At 38.8% G+C, this 20,477-nt stretch overlaps 2 protein-coding genes across 9 annotated transcripts in view; one reads left to right on the top strand and one right to left on the bottom strand.

Moving 5' to 3' along the window:
* The window catches only part of LOC110458828, a 95,511-nt gene that overhangs the window by 8,277 nt on the left and 66,757 nt on the right, over positions 1 to 20,477 (top strand). Inside the window, exon 1 of one of the 8 annotated variants that reach the window (XM_021510772.1) lies at positions 16,133 to 16,247. The exons of the other annotated variants lie outside the window; for them this stretch is intronic. The gene's annotated coding sequence lies outside the window, so the exon portion shown is untranslated. Of the gene's footprint in view, positions 1 to 16,132; positions 16,248 to 20,477 lie in introns of those variants that run through there. 8 annotated transcript variants of the gene reach the window in all.
* On the bottom strand, positions 6,310 to 8,682 carry LOC110458861 (ice nucleation protein-like). Its single transcript, XM_021510817.1, has one exon. The coding sequence runs from the start codon at positions 8,680 to 8,682 to the stop codon at positions 6,310 to 6,312; it is 2,373 nt and encodes a 790-aa protein (XP_021366492.1).

The following is a 20,477-nucleotide window of genomic DNA, read 5'->3' as shown; positions in this document are numbered from 1 at the left end:
CAAGTAAATAGGCCCTGGGTAAATATGTAATGCCTGGGCATCGTATATAGAGTCAACACTGAGCTGAGGTCTCCAACCAATGGTTGTTCATCTGTCAGTCTTACCTGAAAGTTCACCTGTCCAAGGTTATTGGATTTCTACAATTTACAACTATTTTCATGATTTTACAACTTGCGTTATATTACTAAGCTACTACATTGTGTACCTGGTCTAGGAAACCCCACAAAATGCCTCCCTGTTATGGAGGGTGGGCTGGCCCAGTTGTATCACCACAGGCTGTGATCCAGTACCGTAACACTGTAACAAAGTCCTAGTATTACTGTATTGTAATTTACGTTAAGGTTGATTCATCATATCCATACTAAATTAAAATTGTCTCAATACTAATTTGAAATTATCAATATTTCACGACACTAAAAGAATTCTCCAGATTTTCATCCCGAGTGTATTTTTAATAGTATAAAGACTTGTTGGTCTAGTGTCTTCTGAGTGTTTGCTGATTTCTTCATTCCTTTAATTATTATAAACTCAAAAGTCAGCTTTTAACAAGAACAATGTTTGGTTTGGTTTGTTTGTTTGTGTTTTACATCCTATTTACAGCTATGGTCATTTAAGGACGTGCCAGGTTTTGGTGGTGGAGGAAAGCCGGAGTGGCGGAGGGCTAGCGGTAACAGAATGTCAGACACCATAACTACTTGGCCACCATGGCCCCTAAACAGTATAACGAAGACAATATTGTCATAACTCATGATTGGTATGAATATAGCATCATTAAGGCTGAAACGATTACAAACAGAGAGATCAGTTTGAACCCAAGTATAAAATGTATCCATGCCTGCAGGTACCCATAAACACAAGTAAATGTCCGTTTATTCCTGATGGGCCGCGCGCGGTGGTCAAGTGGTTAAAGCGTCTGACATTCTGTTACCACTAGCCCTCCACCACTGGGTTGTGGGTTTGAGACCTACGTGGGGCAGTCGCCAGGTACTGGACAACACGTCAGTGGTTTTTCTCCGGGAACTCCGGCTTTCCTCCACCACCAAAACCTGGCACGTCCTTAAATGACCATAGCTCTGTTAATAGGACGTAAAACACAAACAAACCAAGTTAAGCAACTTAAAAATACATGGCTAATTATCATCAACATGCTGCCAAGTAGGTTAAGAGTTTTCTGGTCCTTGTACACCTATTGCCGACCTCCGCTGATCTTGACTGTATGAAATATGGGAAATTGACATAGTCGTATCCTTTCCTTAAGACGTCATTGAAAGTGTTTGTCGCTCTTGTGTGTATCGCCTGAGAGACCTTCAAGTACACTTCCTAGGGATGGGAACAGACTTGTCCTACTTGAACAGAGATGTAGAAGGAGGGTTATGAATATAAGCTCTATTTATTTTACAACAATTATGAAACAAGTAATTTCAGCTTATATTAATCACTCTTGTTGGCCCGTATGTTAGCGCGGGAGTCTTAGTGTGGGAGGAAACTGGAGTACCTGGAGAAAACCTATGTGGTCGGGCAGGTGACCCCAAACCTTTTCACATCCCATCGGGGAATCAAACCCTGGTCGCCTTGGTGACAGGCAAGTGCAATGTCCACTGCGCCACCTGACCACCCAGAAGAAGGGCTGTAATGGACATGGTATTGCATGGGGATGATTGCACTGTGTAAGAATTTATCTTTTTCTGCTTTAGAAGTGAAAACTTTTTAATAGTAAAACTGTCCACTAGGTTTTAGCTTGACTTTTAGAAAAATGGCCACCCCAGTTGTAGATCGTAAACTTTAACATTGATCGGAAAACTTCAAATGCACAGGTCAAAGTGACCGACATACATTTTTAGTAGCTAGTAAGAAGTATGAAGTGTATTTTGGCATCCCACAGCTCTAGTCAAAGCTCTAACATATATAAAAGGCGGAAAAATGCTTTTAGAGTCTTCTCTTTCGCAACAAGCACGCTAGAAAATAATTACTATATTTATTATACATTACTATCTAGATATATATGTGTAAGTATATGCCTGTAAATTTAAATTGGTTCATTATTTTAAACTTTAAAGTTGTCAGTATTTTTTTTGCTGAAATTTGATATAAGAGGGTGTCAACATCAGCGCTGGAGTTTTGTGTATTTGTGCTGTACAGGCTGAGCAGAGTTGACGTAGGGCGTGTGTTTCCTGTACGGGAGGGCAATACTTCCTAACTCATTACTCATCACTACGTACATGTGTTACTCAGGTTTGGTTTGTTTGTGTTTGGGACGTCCTATAATTAACAGCTATGGTCATGCATTTAAGGACGTGCCAAGTTTTGGTGGTTGAGGAATTTGAGCCGGAGTTCCCAGAGAAAAACCACTGACCTGACCGCCAGTACCTGGCGACTGCCCCAAGTAGGTCTCGAACCCGCGACCCAGTGGTGGAGGGCTATAGTGGTAGCAGAATGTCAGACGCCTTAATAACTTGGCCACCGTGGCTCCTTCTTGCTGACACACAAGATGTAATGAATATAAAGAACTTATGAAAACTTTCTGTTTTTTCTTTTAATTCTTCCTGAAGTTGAACTTCATATTTTATGTTGGTTACATAAACAGGACTTCAAAAATTTCATCAGTAAAGTTCTATACCTATTTTAACTATGCAGAATACTGCAAGCTTTAAACTATTGATAACAGCCATTTTATTCTCAATTGCAAATACACATGTCACAATGAAAAATATACAAAAAAATTCACAATCTAAATGGTACTGGAAGGAATATTTTTCCAGCATCAGAGAATTCTGAACTTTCCTTCTTGTTTATTGAAAGAAAACTCTAGAAATAATTGCAAGAATTGATAGTTAAAATTGTGTGGCATCGTTGGATAGAGGGCTAAAACTCGAAAAATAATTGCAAGAATAGATAGTTAAAATTGAGTTGCATCCTTGCTACAAAATTTGTTCAAATAAATGACCTTGACCCACTTTCAAGGTTTATTCACTTTTGAGGTTACTGGTGTGTTGCTGTATTAGTTTCACCATTATCACCTTTTATGCTGTCTACAGTTCATTTGATGAACAGAGTAGTTAAAAATATGGTTGACAATGTTAAAATTGACAATACACATTCAAGCAAGGTGAAAATTGACACACCTTGGATTTAAAAGCAGATTTGTCCTTTACCACACACTGAGACGCGTAGACCATTTGTCCTTTACCACACACTGAGACGAGTAGACCATTTGTCCTTTACCACACAATGAGATTTGTATACCATTTGTCCTTTACCACACAATGAGATGCGTAGACCATTTGTCCTTTACCACACAATGAGGTTTCTAGAACATTTGTCCTTTACCACACAATGAGATGCATAGACCATTTGTCCTTTACCACAAAATAAGATGCGTAGACCATTTGTCCTTTACCACACAATGAGATGCGTAGACCATTTGTCATTTACCACACAATGAGATGTGTAGACCATTTGTCCTTTACCAAACAATGAGTTGTGTAGACCATTTGTCCTTTACCACACAATGAGATGCATAGACCATTTGTCCTCGACTGCCCCAAGTAGGTCTCGAACCCGCGACCCTTTACCACACAATGAGATGCGTACACCATTTGTCCTTTACAACACAATGAGATGCGTAGACCATTTGTCCTTTAACACTCAATGAGGTTTCTAGAACATTTGTCCTCTACCACACAATGAGATGTGTAGACCATTTGTCCTTTACCACACAATGAGGTGTGTAGACCATTTGTCCTTTACCACACAATGAGGTGCGTAGACCATTTGTCCTTTACCACACAATGAGGTGCGTTGACCATTTGTCCTTTACCAAACAATGAGGTGTGTAGACCATTTGTCCTTACCACACAATGAGATGCATAGACCATTTGTCCTTTACCACACAATGAGATGCGTACACCATTTGTCCTTTACAACACAATGAGATGCGTAGACCATTTGTCCTTTACCACACAATGAGATGCGTAGACCATTTGTCCTTTACCACACAATGAGGTGCATAGACCATTTGTCATTTACCACACAATGAGGTGTGTAGACTATTTGTCCTCTACCACACAATGAGATTCATAGACCATTTGTCCTTTTACCACACAATGAAGTGTGTAGATCATTTGTCCTTTACCACACAATGAGATGCGTACACCATTTGTCCTTTACCACACAATGAGGTGCGTAGACCATTTGTCCTTTAACACACAATGAGATTTGTATACCATTTGTACCACACAATAAGATTTGTACACCATTTGTCCTTTACCACACAATGAGAAGGGTAGACCTTTTGTCTTTTACCACACAATGAGGTTTCTAGAACATTTGTCCTTTACCACACAATGAGATGCGTAGACCATTTTAAAGAATATCAGAAAACAATTGGATACAATCAGATTGGTTAAGTTGAACCTCTTACTGTTGGTATGCTATATGTCTGTATTTCAAAGATACCAATGACAGGAAGCTGTTGTTGTGTTGTTGAAAAGAACAGGGTATTGGGACCTGTACTGTCCAGATTCTGTCCCTGCTGATGTTTTAAGTAGTGGGAACAGCACTATTATAAAGTGTTCTGTTTATAACAGTATAGAAGAGATATGGTCACATCTATGTATTTAACTGGTAACAAGTTTATCAATTTTTATCTCATTGTAGACAAACATGATACACTATTAGCTGTAAACACTGATACAGGATGGCCACAGCTGAGTAGGGTAGGCCGGCTTCAACAACTATTTGTACGACAGGAAAAGCCAAAGCCTGTATTCATGGAACAATCTCACGCTCAAGATTGGTCTATTTGCTCCAGCTTAATTTCTTGTTTCAGTTATAAATTAATAAAACAAATCCTACTTTCTCAATGATTTGGAAAACTTTGAAGAGACTTTAAGCCAAATTTTCTTTTCAATGTTTACATCGTACTGTAGGAATGTTTTACATGACTTAAGTGAGTTACAAGAACGCTGGTTTGAGCACAGAATCCATGCTTGAGCACGAGAACGATGTCATGAATATGGACCCAGGACTAAAAGTATATGCAATGTAACAGGAATTATCTTAAAACTCTGATTGGAGTCTGATGTACATTAAAAACATAGCTGACAGTGTCTGCTGTAACCATAGCTGAGAGTTAAACTGGTGTCTGCTAACACCTGAGGGTTGTAACCATAGCTGAGAGTTATACTGGTATCTGCTAACGCCTCGGGGTTGTAACTATAGCTGAGAGTTAAACTGGTGTCTGCTAACACCTCGGGGTTGTAACCTTAGCTGAAAGTTATACTGGTATCTGCTACCACCTAAGGGTTGTAACCATAGCTGAGAGTTATACTGGTATCTGCTTATGCCTGAGGGTTGTAACCATAGCTGAGAGTTCAACTGGTGTCTGCTACCACCTCAGGGTTAATGTTGTAACCATAGCTGAGAGTTAAACTGGTGTCTGCTAACGCCTCGGGGTTGTAACCTTAGCTGAAAGTTATACTGGTATCTGCTCCCACCTAAGGGTTGTAACCATAGCTGAGAGTCATACTGGTATCTGCTAACACCTCGGGGTTGTAACCTTAGCTGAAAGTTATACTGGTATCTGCTCCCACCTAAGGGTTGTAACCATAGCTGAGAGTCATACTGGTATCTGCTAACACCTCGGGGTTGTAACCATAGCTGAGAGTTATACTGGTGTCTGCTTATACCTACTATAGCTGAGAGTTAAACTGGTGTCTGCTAACACCTGAGGGTTGTAACCATAGCTGAGATTTAAACGTGTGTCTGCTAATACCTTAGGGTTGTGACCATAGCTGAGAGTTCAACTGGTGTCTGCTACCACCTCAGAGTTAACGTTGTAACCATGGCTGAGAGTTATACTGGTGTCTGCTTATACCTGAGGGTTGTTACCATAGCTGAGAGTTCAACTGGTGTCTGCTACCACCTCAGGGTTAATGTTGTAACCATAGCTGAGAGTTAAACTGGTGTCTGCTAACACCTCGGGGTTGTAACCATATAGCTGAGAGTTTTACTGGTGTCTTCTAACACCTGAGGGTTGTAACCATAGCTGAGAGTTAAACGTGTGTCTGCTAATACCTTAGGGTTGTAACCATAGCTGAGAGTTCAACTGGTGTCTGCTAACACCTCGGGGTTGTAACCATAGCTGAGAGTTAAACTGGTGTCTGCTTATACCTCTGGGTTGTAACCATAGCTGAGAGTTATACTGGTGTCTGCTTATACCTGAGGGTTGTAACCATAGCTGAGAGTTCAACTGGTGTCTGCTAACACCTCGGGGTTGTAACCATAGCTGAGAGTTAAACTGGTGTCTGCTTATACCTCGGGGTTGTAACCATAGCTGAGAGTTATACTGGTGTCTGCTAACACCTCGGGGTTGTAACCATAGCTGAGAGTTATACTGGTATCTGCTAACACCTCGGGGTTGTAACCATAGCTGAGAGTTATACTGGTATCTGCTAACACCTCGGGGTTGTAACCATAGCTGAGAGTTATACTGGTATCTGCTAACACCTCGGGGTTGTAACCATAGCTGAGAGTTATACTGGTATCTGCTAACACCTCGGGGTTGTAACCATAGCTGAGAGTTATACTGGTATCTGCTAACACCTCGGGGTTGTAACCATAGCTGAGAGTTATACTGGTATCTGCTAACACCTCGGGGTTGTAACCATAGCTGAGAGTTATACTGGTATCTGCTAACACCTCGGGGTTGTAACCATAGCTGAGAGTTATACTGGTATCTGCTAACACCTCGGGGTTGTAACCATAGCTGAGAGTTATACTGGTATCTGCTAACACCTCGGGGTTGTAACCATAGCTGAGAGTTATACTGGTATCTGCTAACACCTCGGGGTTGTAACCATAGCTGAGAGTTATACTGGTATCTGCTAACACCTCGGGGTTGTAACCATAGCTGAGAGTTATACTGGTATCTGCTAACACCTCGGGGTTGTAACCATAGCTGAGAGTTATACTGGTATCTGCTAACACCTCGGGGTTGTAACCATAGCTGAGAGTTATACTGGTATCTGCTAACACCTCGGGGTTGTAACCATAGCTGAGAGTTATACTGGTATCTGCTAACACCTCGGGGTTGTAACCATAGCTGAGAGTTATACTGGTATCTGCTAACACCTCGGGGTTGTAACCATAGCTGAGAGTTATACTGGTATCTGCTAACACCTCGGGGTTGTAACCATAGCTGAGAGTTATACTGGTATCTGCTAACACCTCGGGGTTGTAACCATAGCTGAGAGTTATACTGGTATCTGCTAACACCTCGGGGTTGTAACCATAGCTGAGAGTTATACTGGTATCTGCTAACACCTCGGGGTTGTAACCATAGCTGAGAGTTATACTGGTATCTGCTAACACCTCGGGGTTGTAACCATAGCTGAGAGTTATACTGGTATCTGCTAACACCTCGGGGTTGTAACCATAGCTGAGAGTTATACTGGTATCTGCTAACACCTCGGGGTTGTAACCATAGCTGAGAGTTATACTGGTATCTGCTAACACCTCGGGGTTGTAACCATAGCTGAGAGTTATACTGGTATCTGCTAACACCTCGGGGTTGTAACCATAGCTGAGAGTTATACTGGTATCTGCTAACACCTCGGGGTTGTAACCATAGCTGAGAGTTATACTGGTATCTGCTAACACCTCGGGGTTGTAACCATAGCTGAGAGTTATACTGGTATCTGCTAACACCTCGGGGTTGTAACCATAGCTGAGAGTTATACTGGTATCTGCTAACACCTCGGGGTTGTAACCATAGCTGAGAGTTATACTGGTGTCTGCTAACACCTCGGGGTTGTAACCATAGCTGAGAGTTATACTGGTATCTGCTAACACCTCGGGGTTGTAACCATAGCTGAGAGTTATACTGGTATCTGCTAACACCTCGGGGTTGTAACCATAGCTGAGAGTTATACTGGTATCTGCTAACACCTCGGGGTTGTAACCATAGCTGAGAGTTATACTGGTATCTGCTAACACCTCGGGGTTGTAACCATAGCTGAGAGTTATACTGGTATCTGCTAACACCTCGGGGTTGTAACCATAGCTGAGAGTTATACTGGTGTCTGCTAACACCTCGGGGTTGTAACCATAGCTGAGAGTTATACTGGTATCTGCTAACACCTCGGGGTTGTAACCATAGCTGAGAGTTATACTGGTATCTGCTAACACCTCGGGGTTGTAACCATAGCTGAGAGTTATACTGGTATCTGCTAACACCTCGGGGTTGTAACCATAGCTGAGAGTTATACTGGTATCTGCTAACACCTCGGGGTTGTAACCATAGCTGAGAGTTATACTGGTATCTGCTAACACCTCGGGGTTGTAACCATAGCTGAGAGTTATACTGGTGTCTGCTAACACCTCGGGGTTGTAACCATAGCTGAGAGTTATACTGGTATCTGCTAACACCTCGGGGTTGTAACCATAGCTGAGAGTTATACTGGTATCTGCTAACACCTCGGGGTTGTAACCATAGCTGAGAGTTATACTGGTGTCTGCTAACACCTCGGGTTTGTAACCATAGCTGAGAGTTATACTGGTGTCTGCTAACACCTTGGGGGTGTAACCATAGCTGAGAGTTAAACTGGTGTCTGCTAACACCTCGGGTTGTAACCATAGCTTAGAGTTATACTGGTGTCTGCTAACACCTTGGGTTGTAACCATAGCTTAGAGTTATACTGGTGTCTGCTAACACCTTGGGTTGTAACCATAGCTTAGAGTTATACTGGTGTCTGCTAACACCTTGGGGGGGTAACCATAGCTGAGAGTTAAACTGGTGTCTGCTAACACCTCGGGTTGTAACCATAGCTTAGAGTTATACTGGTGTCTGCTAACACCTTGGGGTTGTAACCATAGCTGAGAGTTAAACTGGTGTCTGCTAACACCTCAGGGTTAACGTTGTAACCATAGCTGAGAGTTATACTGGTATCTGCTAACACCTCGGGGTTGTAACCATAGCTGAGAGTTCAACTGGTGTCTGTATGTGCTAATGTATCTGTTGTAGCTCTTTTATTTTACAATGTATATACCAAATTATTATTATGTCAATCCAACTTATATCAAAATGAAAGGAATGTTTTCAATATGTAACACTGTACTGTTACTGTTATGTGTCATAACATGTAATAGTTGACCTCTTGTTATGCACGTATACGTGTGGCGTGAGTGTAAAAATAAAACTTGAAACTTGTAAACTGCTTACACCTCAGGGTTGAAATGCTGTCAAAGGCTTAGCACTCTAGACCTGACATTACATTAGAAAATGCCACTGTAGTTTTTTTACACATAGTTACCTTTGTTTTGAATATGAAGTTCTGTAATAGCTGTAATTGGCCAGAACCCTGCAGTTAGAATGACAATGATGATTATAAAGGTTCATGGTTTGATTCCTGCTGTGTTATTGTCAAAAACTTTATAACTCACCTTGAAAACAGAAAAAAAAATAGAGGACATTCAAATTTCATTTTCCTTTACAACTTAATTTTAATAGAGGAGTTATTTCAGTAATACACTGCAGTGTATAGAGACGAACCTTACCACTCGGAAGTGATTCAGACTGTAGTAGGGTTAATATACATGCCGGTACAACATGCCTCTTGACATGGTTTTTGATCCTCACTACTTCACCATACCCTGAAGTATCCTTCACACATACGTTAATAGAAATACTTCAGACTGCTGTGATAAAGACGGGAAAAAAATGAAATTATAGGAGATTAACTCATTTACCGCTGAAGACACATTTAGACTCTTCCAATTCAAATGTTGGAATAGTTCATTATGAAATTTCAGGGGTGAATGAGTTAAAGTCCTGGTTATACCTGCTGTTAATGTGATTAACCTATGCTACATATTATTATTAATACAGAATTGTATAAAAAAGCCTTTTATGTCAACTTGTATCCATGAGAAGCCGAACCAAATCATTGATAATACTGCTTTAAACTGAAATGTTACAGCATGGACTTGATAGTGTAATTAGAGTATATACAGTCCAGTAGTATTCTACTTGTCATTCAGTATATCTGTATACACATTTGTATAATGTACAGTCAAATTAGAAAGATTTAGTGGTGTATTTTGTACTATATAAAGTAAAGCCTTCTGATAAGCTAATGTCTGATGTGCTAATGTCTGTCCTGTGTTATCTCCCGATGTGCCCTCTCCTGTTAAGGTGTTGTCCCTCCTGTATTATCTTCCCAGCATGCCCCGTTCTAGATGAGGTGTTGTCCCTCCTGTATTATCCTCCCAGCATGCCCCATTCTAGATGAGGCGTTGTCCCTCCTGTATTATCTTCCCAGCATGCCCTGTTCTAGATATAAAGGTGTTGTCCTTCCTTAATTATCTTCCCTGCTTGCCTCTTTCCTGATGAGATGTTACATACCCCATATGCCCCTTTCTTCATGAGGTGTTATCTCCCATGCATGCCCCTTTTCTGATAAATTGTTGTCCCCCTGTATTATCTCCCATGTGTAGCCTTTCCTGATGAGATGTTGTCCCCCCCCCTGTATTATCTCCCCTTCATGCTCCTTCCCTGATGAGGTGTTTTCCCCCCAGTATTATCTCCCCTTCATGCCCTTTCCCTGGTGAGGTGTTATCCCCCCTGTATTATTTCCCCTTCATGCTCCTTCCCTGATGAGGTGTTGTCCTCCCTGTATTATCTCCCCTCCATGCCCCTTCCCTGACAAGGTGTTGTCCCCCCTGTTTTATCTCCTATGTGTACTCCTTCCCTGATGAGGTGTTGTCCCCCCTGTATTATCTCCCCTTCATGTCCATTCCCTTATGAGGTGTTGTCCCTCCTGTATTATCTCCCCTTCATGCCCATTCCCTTATGAGGTGTTGTCCCCCCCTTTATTATCTCCCCTTCATGCTCCTTCCCGGATGAGGTGTTGTCCCCCTGTATTATCTCCCCTTCATACTCCTTCCCTGATAAGGTGTTGTACCCCCTGTATTATCTCCCCTTCATGCCCATTCCCTTATGAGGTGTTGTCCCCCTGTATTATCTCCCCTTCATGCTCCTTTCCTGATGAGGTGTTGTACCCCCTGTATTATCTCCCCTTCATGCCCATTCCCTTATGAGGTGTTGTCCCTCCTGTATTATCTCCCCTTCATACTCCTTCCCTGATAAGGTGTTGTCCCCCCTGTCTTATCTCCCCTTCATGCCCATTCCCTTATGAGGTGTTGTCCCCCCTGTATTATCTCCATTGTGTGCAACTTTCCGTTATGTCCTGCCCTCTAACTTATAACATTCTTTCTCTTCTGGTTTTTCTCATTATGAAGTTATGACAATACACTCTTTTGTTGTTATAACATGTGTAGAAATATGTCTGAAATCTCCTTGTCATGTACATACACAAACACTTACCATATCCATGTACAGGTATATCCTTGTGTTATAGTAATCATATACCAGGTAACTTTACCTTGAGGGTCCTGGTATCATGATTGACCCCAAGTCAACAGGTGGGTTTTACCTTGAAGTATTTCCTATATATCTGAAAAAGATTTATCTCGTTAGTGATGGATCAGGTGTACCTGGTTGGGTCAGGTGAGATTTTTATGTCACAGGGACATTTTTCATGATGGAATGCATATGATTACAACTGAACCAGCCTTAGTTTTACCTGTGAAACAGTATTTGGACACCTTGACAAGTGATCACACATTTGGTTGTTTCCTCATTTACCCAGAATGTGGAGCACTCACTAGACAATCAGCGAGTGTGACATTTACATGTATTTATCGGCCTATGCTTCACTGGAAATGTCAAACTTGTAACATTAAACTGGGGTTACCATTTATATACATGGTTGAGAGACCTCTGGATCATTGTCACCAGGTGGTGGCACATGCAATAAAGAACTACTTCTGCTTAACTCATTCACCCCTGAAATTTCTGAATGAACTATTCCAACCTTTGAATTGGAAGAGTTCAAATGTGTCTTCAGGGGTGAATGAGTTAAACTTTTTACCAAACTTGACAAAACATGTCAACCTAGATTGGGGTTTGGTTGAATTGTTTTTAGGCCCCCACCATTGCTATATCTATATATACGAAAAGTTGGTACATGGTTGCATTGTAACATCTTGAGAAAGGTGTAATGTAGTATAACAAAAATAGATCAGTGTGACCTACTTTACTGACCCCTGACCCCTGACCCCTGATCATTCAAACAGTTTGTCTGGGGCATATCACGGTAACAGACTTAAATCATTGAAGTTTGTCTATGTCAATTTTTTTCTTTTTTTACAGCAGAACAGGTCAGCAATTAAACAGACACCTGTAATGTCCTGCTATATATTAACATTTGCATGGCACTGTCACGATATAATTTATTTGAAAGCTGTGTCATTGATTGGACTTTAAATGACATGCATAGCGAGACACAATTCTTAGCGTATTAATACAACAATATCCAGTGTAAACAAACATGATGGCTGCTGAAATGTCACTGGGCATTGTGAGACCTGACAATGTAGTTGTATTTTATGTTTAAAAATAACGAGAAAATATTTAAAAAAGACTTTAATTTCAACATAAAAAGGACAAATGTCTGCAGTATTGTACAAAATGCACATCGGTTGAAATAACCAATGAGGACAGTTTTAACACTCATACAATTTATCAGAAATACCGTCTGTTACACTCTACTTTCATCTTACCATGACAGAATCAAGCAATCTTCGCACTTTTTGCTTGGATTTGCCCAACTTTTTCGGTAATGAAATATCATCTAGCAGGAATGAAACTTTAAGAAATGTTAAGTTGGCAGGCATCCTGAGTTACAATCTGCTGTTGTCCTACACTCTGTCACAAGATCACACACTTCAATCAAAAGCTATTGCACGTCTGTCCGCCATGGTTTCCTCAGGTTTTGATGACATGTCAAATAACGAGGCTGTTGTAGCATCTACCAACTGTAGCCAGGATTCGATGCATTCATCGCAAATTCAAACTTTTTGCACTGCTCATTCAACTTCCAAATATAACTCCCTCGTGAAGGGTAAGGTCGGATTACAGTGTTGACTGTATTTACCCATGCGCGAAATTTGTTCCGGAGTAAAAATCAAAACAATTTCAAATCTAACTTTCAGCTCAAATTTCTATTGATGCATTCACAATTGTATTGATACTAAATTGCAGAATAAAATTCAAGTGTTTGTTAAAGTTTCAAAGTACTATTTTGTTTGCCAATCAGCACACGACAAACACTGTTTTGGCTGTTGAACAAATTTGTGTGGACTGTCGATTAGACGTAAATTTTAAATTTTAGATATAACTTGTAAGTTAAAAAAAACCCATAAAAGTCAGAAAAAACCATGAATATATATATATATATATATATTATATAAAGAAAAATTCTTAACAACGAGTCTTTAGTACTTTCATCTCTTCTAGGAGATTCTTCAGACTGTTTATTTGAAGTATTGACGTCATAAACTATGACGTCACATAATAGTTCCCTATAACGACATCCGCCATATACGTACCCGCCATAACGATATCACAGCAACATAAATATATAAATTATAGTCTTAAGGCAAAGAGTACTATTTGTTTAGGATTTAGATAAACTAGTAATCCTATTACTTACAAAAGAAATAATATAATAATAATAACAAATAAGTAAAAATAAAAAATAAAAACACTACCTGTGTGGGGCGAACGCAGGACCATTACATTACTGATCCTACACACTACCGATATCACTACTTTACAAACATAACTCTTCAAAAGACAAAAATAAAAATGATAAAACACATTGATCGAAACTCGTGTAGTACTCTCTACCTTAAACGTAACATGTAGTTAGAACATTATAAAATATTTATCAAACAGTACTGTTCATGCATGGTCCTGACAAAGTGTTGTTATTTTCCGGGTCAATCAGAAATCCAATATGGCTGTGTCAGCCGCCATTTTGAAAAACTATTTCAAACTTAAAGTCAAGTTTTACTGGGCCGATTGAACTGAAACTTTGTAGGAATGATCGACTCCTGGTCCTGACAAAGTGTTGTTATTTTTCGGGTCGATCAGAAAGTTAATATGGCCGCCACAGCCACCATTTTGAAAAAAACTATTTCAAACTTAAAAACAAGTTCTAATAGGCCGATTTAACTGAAACTCGGTCTAGGAATGATCAGCTCATGGTCCTGACAAACTTAAGTTAACATTATACTTAACTATTTTGTACTCAAATTGGTACATATTTCAACAACAAAAATAAATACTGTAGGACCCAGGTATCCATTTAGGCCCATGGGCCTCTTGTTATGTATCAAAATACATGTACCTCCAAAAATCATTCATTTGATTCAGACACACCTGTTATCATCATTAAACAATACCTGCAGTAACTAGATCATTTGACCACAGGATGTAGATTTTGAGTTTGTTTGAGTTTGGACTTGAATGAGGGAGTTTCGAGGTAGATTGGTAATTTTTGGTCAAAATTAGGGAGTCTCCCTCCTAATGAAGGAGGGCTGACAGCAATACTGTAATAAACATGTGTTTAAGGCAGTTTTGACCTTTAATCAATTTCATATATTCCAAAATGTCACTTATTGTAATGAAAAAATTGCTACCAAACATTTTATAGCTTTGTCAAGTGGCTAAATATTGGTCTATGACAGGACACCTTCATGGCCTAGCTGTGCCTGGACCTGTAGAAACTACACTGAGCTTGTAGACAAATTCTAAAATCATCCTTGAATGATATAGCTGAAGGTTTGTGTCTTTTATAGAGCAGTGAAATGTTACTGGTTTCAATATACTTTATAACATGAAATGTTCGTCGTACACAAACATTCATGGTTATCAACCACGGAAAGAAATACAACGTATTTGAAAAATATACATGTCTACTGTTTGTTAAAATAGTATATCCGCGAAAGTCTGTACCACGAAACGATCTAAATGGCTTCACACCACGAAGGGAAGTACCCACAAACATTTCATGTTATACAGTAAGATGACGTCCACTTGGCTGATCAGATTTCAGTTATTACAAAAGCATACCAGACTTAAAAATTGGCCCCAGAAAATTTGCGGCCTGAGATAATGAAACAATCACAAACACATGTATCTTGTGCTCCAGGCAAGTTGTCTGTCCTTCTAAATATCTTGCCTCAAGTACTAGTCCGTCCCCCCCCCCCCCCTTCCTATTGTATGCCTACATTAACTCTTATAGTATAGGAACACCTAGTGATCAATTTAGTTAGACACACAATACTATTAGGAAGAATGTCTTAGTCTACTGGGAGGAAATCAGACAATTTCATTACTAAACGTTTTTGAAATATTTACAAGAAGAACATGTCTCTAAAATGCTACATTCTTTAAAGCGAATAGATTAAACAGAAGGAGGGAAGTGGATTTAGGAGCCTCAATAATCACCAACATATATGCCAATTTTACAAAGGTTGCATAATTTGCAAGGAAAATCCCTGTACATACATTTATGTCACTCTAAAAATATGTAAACATCACAGTGAAGGCTACTAACGTCACCTTGTTAGGGTGTTAATATCATGCCTTAAAGAAAGTTAGCGTCATCACTTTGTAAACTGTTACACTGTAAGGGCAGGAATATTCGTTGTGAAGACTTGGGCCAGCAGTATTAATTAGTTGATATAACTTGCGCAGTACTTGAAAATATTGCAGCATTCTTGTAAAATTTGAAGCATCTCTTAGACTTCCAATGTTAATCAATTTCAAAACATTAGACCTTACAAGCTATTAACAGTGTCTGTATGTTTGTGTTTGATAACCAGTGTAAAACAGAATAGTTCAATTTACTTCAACCAATGGGATGCTAATCCTATAATGCAATTCATCTGGACTTCATTAAGCAATGTTGTAGAGACTGGTGCTGGAATTAAGATAGGCTCGGAATGCGGACTGAGAGAAATAGCACAACAATGAAAAAATGGGTTGTTACAAATCCGAATGCAGAATCTGTTCTGTTATAAAATTAAAACTATAATAATTTAAGTAGAAGCACTAGTAGGTGACCTATACTGTTGACCTGTATAAAGCTGTACTGTAGTAGGTGATGTGTACAATATAGAGGGATGAGGGGGTACAGAGATGGCAGACATGTGTTACACATTTATACAAGTGTATACAAACCCTATTAGCTATCATCCATCATTTTCTAGTTATACCCGGCCATATTAACATTGTCTGCAGCCAGGTTTTATGACTTCATCAAGTGTCAGCTGATTTTGTAAGTTGTTTCATAATTATCTCAGAATTAAGTGTAAATTATTCGGTTTGCTACAATAATACATGTGTAAGGTAGAATGCAGTATTGCAGTTCATCGATGTCTGTGTAAATAATGTTAATGTAATTATATACAAAATCCAGAAAACTCAACATTCCTTTATACTACATGTATCTTTATGATAAAATCAGTGTAGAAATTTACAAGGTAATGACAAGATTTTACTTACACAGTAGTAATACATGCCAGTAATTATGCTTTTAATGCAATATTTTGAAACACTTCCTGGTTTGTGTTTTAAGTATGTACTGAAGGTGTTGAGGAAATAAAGTATGGATTTCAGAAGCTTAATTATACGGTAAGGGTAATAGGGAAATCATTGATTAAGGTGTGCTCAAACATACATCTTTGACCATAAGGAACTACATGTATATCAAGATGGGTGTTTTTTGTGGGGGATGGAATCTGGTGGTGGTGGTGGTGGGGTTATACTGTAAGATCTAATGATTTTCCATTTTGTACAAGATTTATGAAATGGTCTAATAAGGAGCCTTTAATTAAGTGAGGCCTGGCAAATTGAAATTAAAAAATGTGATGAATCTTCGAAATCTCATATATATATGAAAGGGAAATGATAAAAAAAATCTGTTTATCATGTTAACAAGATTTGTTACAAATATTTGTAAATCTTAAATAAAGTACCATCTTTTCACAGACATTGCAACTATACTTTGACGTCTATCTGATTGTTCTATTTTACTATTGTGGACGTCACTATGTAAAGTTTATTGTTGTTTTACGGTGTAGGTGTAGTGCAGCGCTTTTTGTGCTTTAGCTAGGTTTGGTTTGGTTTTAATTTGTTTGAGGTGCCATCAACAGCTAATTAGGTCATTTGAGGAAATTTTTAGCTTATACGTATCTTTTGAAAATTGTCATTATTCTGATTACGGCCAACATTTTTGGTGTAATATGTATGTTGTTGATTTAAACATATTTATTGTCCCAAATTTGAGCAGAGGAATAAGGCACAAGTTATATCAACTTATCAATGCCTTTTATCTCAAATACAGTACATATTGATATATACATGATAGCATTTTACAAGGCATACATAATTTATTTTACAATTACATATTTTATTATATTTTACTTAAAACTTGTTGCTGGATTGGATGAAGTTCCACGTATCTGAACACTACTGTATTGGTATCTACGGACAGATTTTCATCACCAAATAGTAATAAATCTAAGTTAACTGGATGTATATATATATTATTCAAGGAGCTTATATTTTGAAATAGTGTAATTCGTGCAGTATTAAAAAGGCTCACATTCTTAGAAAAGATGGTGAACATCCTCATGTATGTTGTATGTAAACAGGTGGGGCAGACACACTATTGATAAAATCTTGTTTGGCGTATCTATTATCATTGTATCTTTCGTCGAAATTTTTCACACAAGTTTACAATGACAAAGACATACATGTCTATTTTTAACTGACGTTATTACCCCAGATTGGTTTATTACATCCATACACAACATAAACAGGTTATCGTGTAAAACCTTTCATCCAGGAATTTGCCTTTTGAAAAGGATCTACTTGAGATCCAAGGAAGATATATAATCAGTATACAAAAGTATCCATATCAAAGACAAAAGGCAGGTTCTGTTTGATAATGGATGTTTCATTGGGCGTGGAGAACACTGGAGCTATTTATGTAATAGCAGTGTTGTATCTCTAGACTAAACTATTAATGTAATAATCTGACATAGTTTGTTATAATGTGATCAGGCGGAATACTGTGCTGGGTGTCTTCGGCGTGGTATTTCAGTGAGGTAGCACTCGAAAGTCGGCATCAGATCCGCGCTATCACAGGGAGGCAAGCACATCAACATACCCTGTCTCCGGCACACATACAATGTACATACATGCACGCATACACATCACACATGGAGGCATGTCCTTAAACGACCATAGCTGTTAATAGGACGGTAAACTTAATAAAACCAAACCATAGTTTGTTTGTTTCTATAATATTGTATCATATCAAAGATCAAACATAAACACTGACCGGTTAATTCATCCTAACGTACATGTAAATATGTATAAATCTGTCATGTAATATTAAATAATAATAATAATACAGCAACCAGTATACAGTTTGAATTGTGCATTCAGCTGTGTGAAATAGCCACGTGAGCAGTACAGGCCTTTCGTTCTTTTACCAACTCCTAGGAGGGTTAATTCAATGAGTCGGGAGTGAGGAAACATATAGTGTGGGAGAAAAATTATTCACCATAATGTAATAAGTACTTTTCATGCTGACCTTAAAGTACTGAATTATGGTAAAAGCTAATACACTCATGATCACTGTATAACTGCAGGTTATAGATATAACTATAAAAAATCGAACAAAGATTTGCTGTAGGAATGGGTCCATGGTACAGAAATGTGACTGTGCTGGTATAAGCCAGGGTTAATGTAGCAATGCTGAGCTGTAATGTACAGATGGTTCTGACATGTACACAAAACAGAGATGTTAAAAATCGGTAAAACAAAAAGTTTGTATGCTTAAAAGTACATCTGGAGCCTGCCATAGCTATGTAAACCAGTGATAGTAATATTTGCGATGAATGACAAACCAGACCGGGCAATGAGGTAGACAGTTTGAAATGTATTTATTTACTGGTACACTTAATAGTTTACCTAAGCTGCAAACTCAAAATATTATTATCAAATATATTATGCTAATTGCTGGCATGACCTCCTTTCTGATGAGATACTGAAATATTTGCCCTTCACTGGTAAAATCTGTTTTTTTGCCAATTGTAATTTTTGCCATTCACATATATAAGTCACATGTAAATACTGCATAGGTGAGAACTGTGTACAGACAGTTGCTGTTCTCATAAATTCGCCGCTTATTGCGGGGGTAAAAGAAGGTGAAACTTGAACTGCAACGAATATTTGCAGGTATGCAGTAAACTGCTCAAGGGTAGGTATTGTCTTCCTTACAAGATAAACTGCCCAGTGGTGAGGTAAATGTCCTACTAAAGAGATAAACTGCCCAGTGGTGAGGTAAATGTCCTACTAAAGAGATAAACTGCCCAGTGGTGAGGTAAATGTCGTACTCAAGAGATAAACTGCTCAGTGGTGAGGTAAATGTCTTACTCAAAAGATAAACTGCTAAGTGGTGAGGTAAATGTCGTACTCAAGAGATAAACTGCTCAGTGGTGAGGTAAATGTCTTACTCAAAAGATAAACTGCTAAGTGGTGAGGTAAATGTCGTACTCAAGAGATAAACTGATCAGTGGTGAGGTAAATGTCTTACTCAGAGATAAGCCGCTCATAGGTGAGGTAAATGTCGTACTCAAGAGATAAACTGCTCAGTGGTGAGGTAAATGTCTTACTGAAGAGATAAACTGCTCAGTGGTGAGGTAAATGTCGTACTCAAGAGATAAATAGCTCAGTGGTGAGGTAAATGTCTTACTTAAGAGATTAATAACTCAGTGGTGAGCTGATTGTCATTCATCTAATAGAGTGATTATCTCATTAACAACAAAACTACAGTAAATTACTGTGCTGCTTGCACTGAATGTTAGTATCAATTGTCTGATAAGAATAGATGAGGTGTGTTGCTCACAGTTTTAGTTTTGTTTGATATAATGTAAGCCTGCAGTACCTGCATGCATGGAACCTAATTTATAGCTAGTTATCTGGCTATAGAATGTTTAATATGGATTCTAAAGGAAGTCATTAGGTTTTACCTATATATAGCTTTCTAAGAAATGAAAAATGGCTTTGTTTTAAAAAATTCCTGCTATTTAGACAATTAGTCTACAAAAGGAAGATTTACGGGGCTACTCACTCTATACCAAAACGATTAAACTTACTAATAGGATATTTAAAATTTAAAGAATCTGGACTCTGAGGTGTCCCAGAGTAGCTAGCTACATGATCGAGCAAGACTCCAAAGATACAGAGAAGCAACTAGACCCTGGACGATTCCAGAGAAGCTACTAGACTCTGCGAGCGACCCTGGAGAAGCTGCATGAGAAATGGAATATTCAACGACTACGGCTAGACCCTCAACGATATGAGAGAAGCTGAATATGTTAGCTAGACCCTCAACGATATGAGAGAAGCTGAAACATACTGTCGTAAAATACTACATGTATAATATTATTATAAGATTGGGGGTAGAATTCCCCAAGAATTAAATGCCAAAATT

The sequence above is a fragment of the Mizuhopecten yessoensis genome, unplaced genomic scaffold (assembly GCF_002113885.1).
Source record: "Mizuhopecten yessoensis strain PY_sf001 unplaced genomic scaffold, ASM211388v2 scaffold9847, whole genome shotgun sequence".
NCBI lineage: Eukaryota > Metazoa > Mollusca > Bivalvia > Pectinida > Pectinidae > Mizuhopecten > Mizuhopecten yessoensis.
This window is presented reverse-complemented; position numbering and strand designations above follow the sequence as displayed.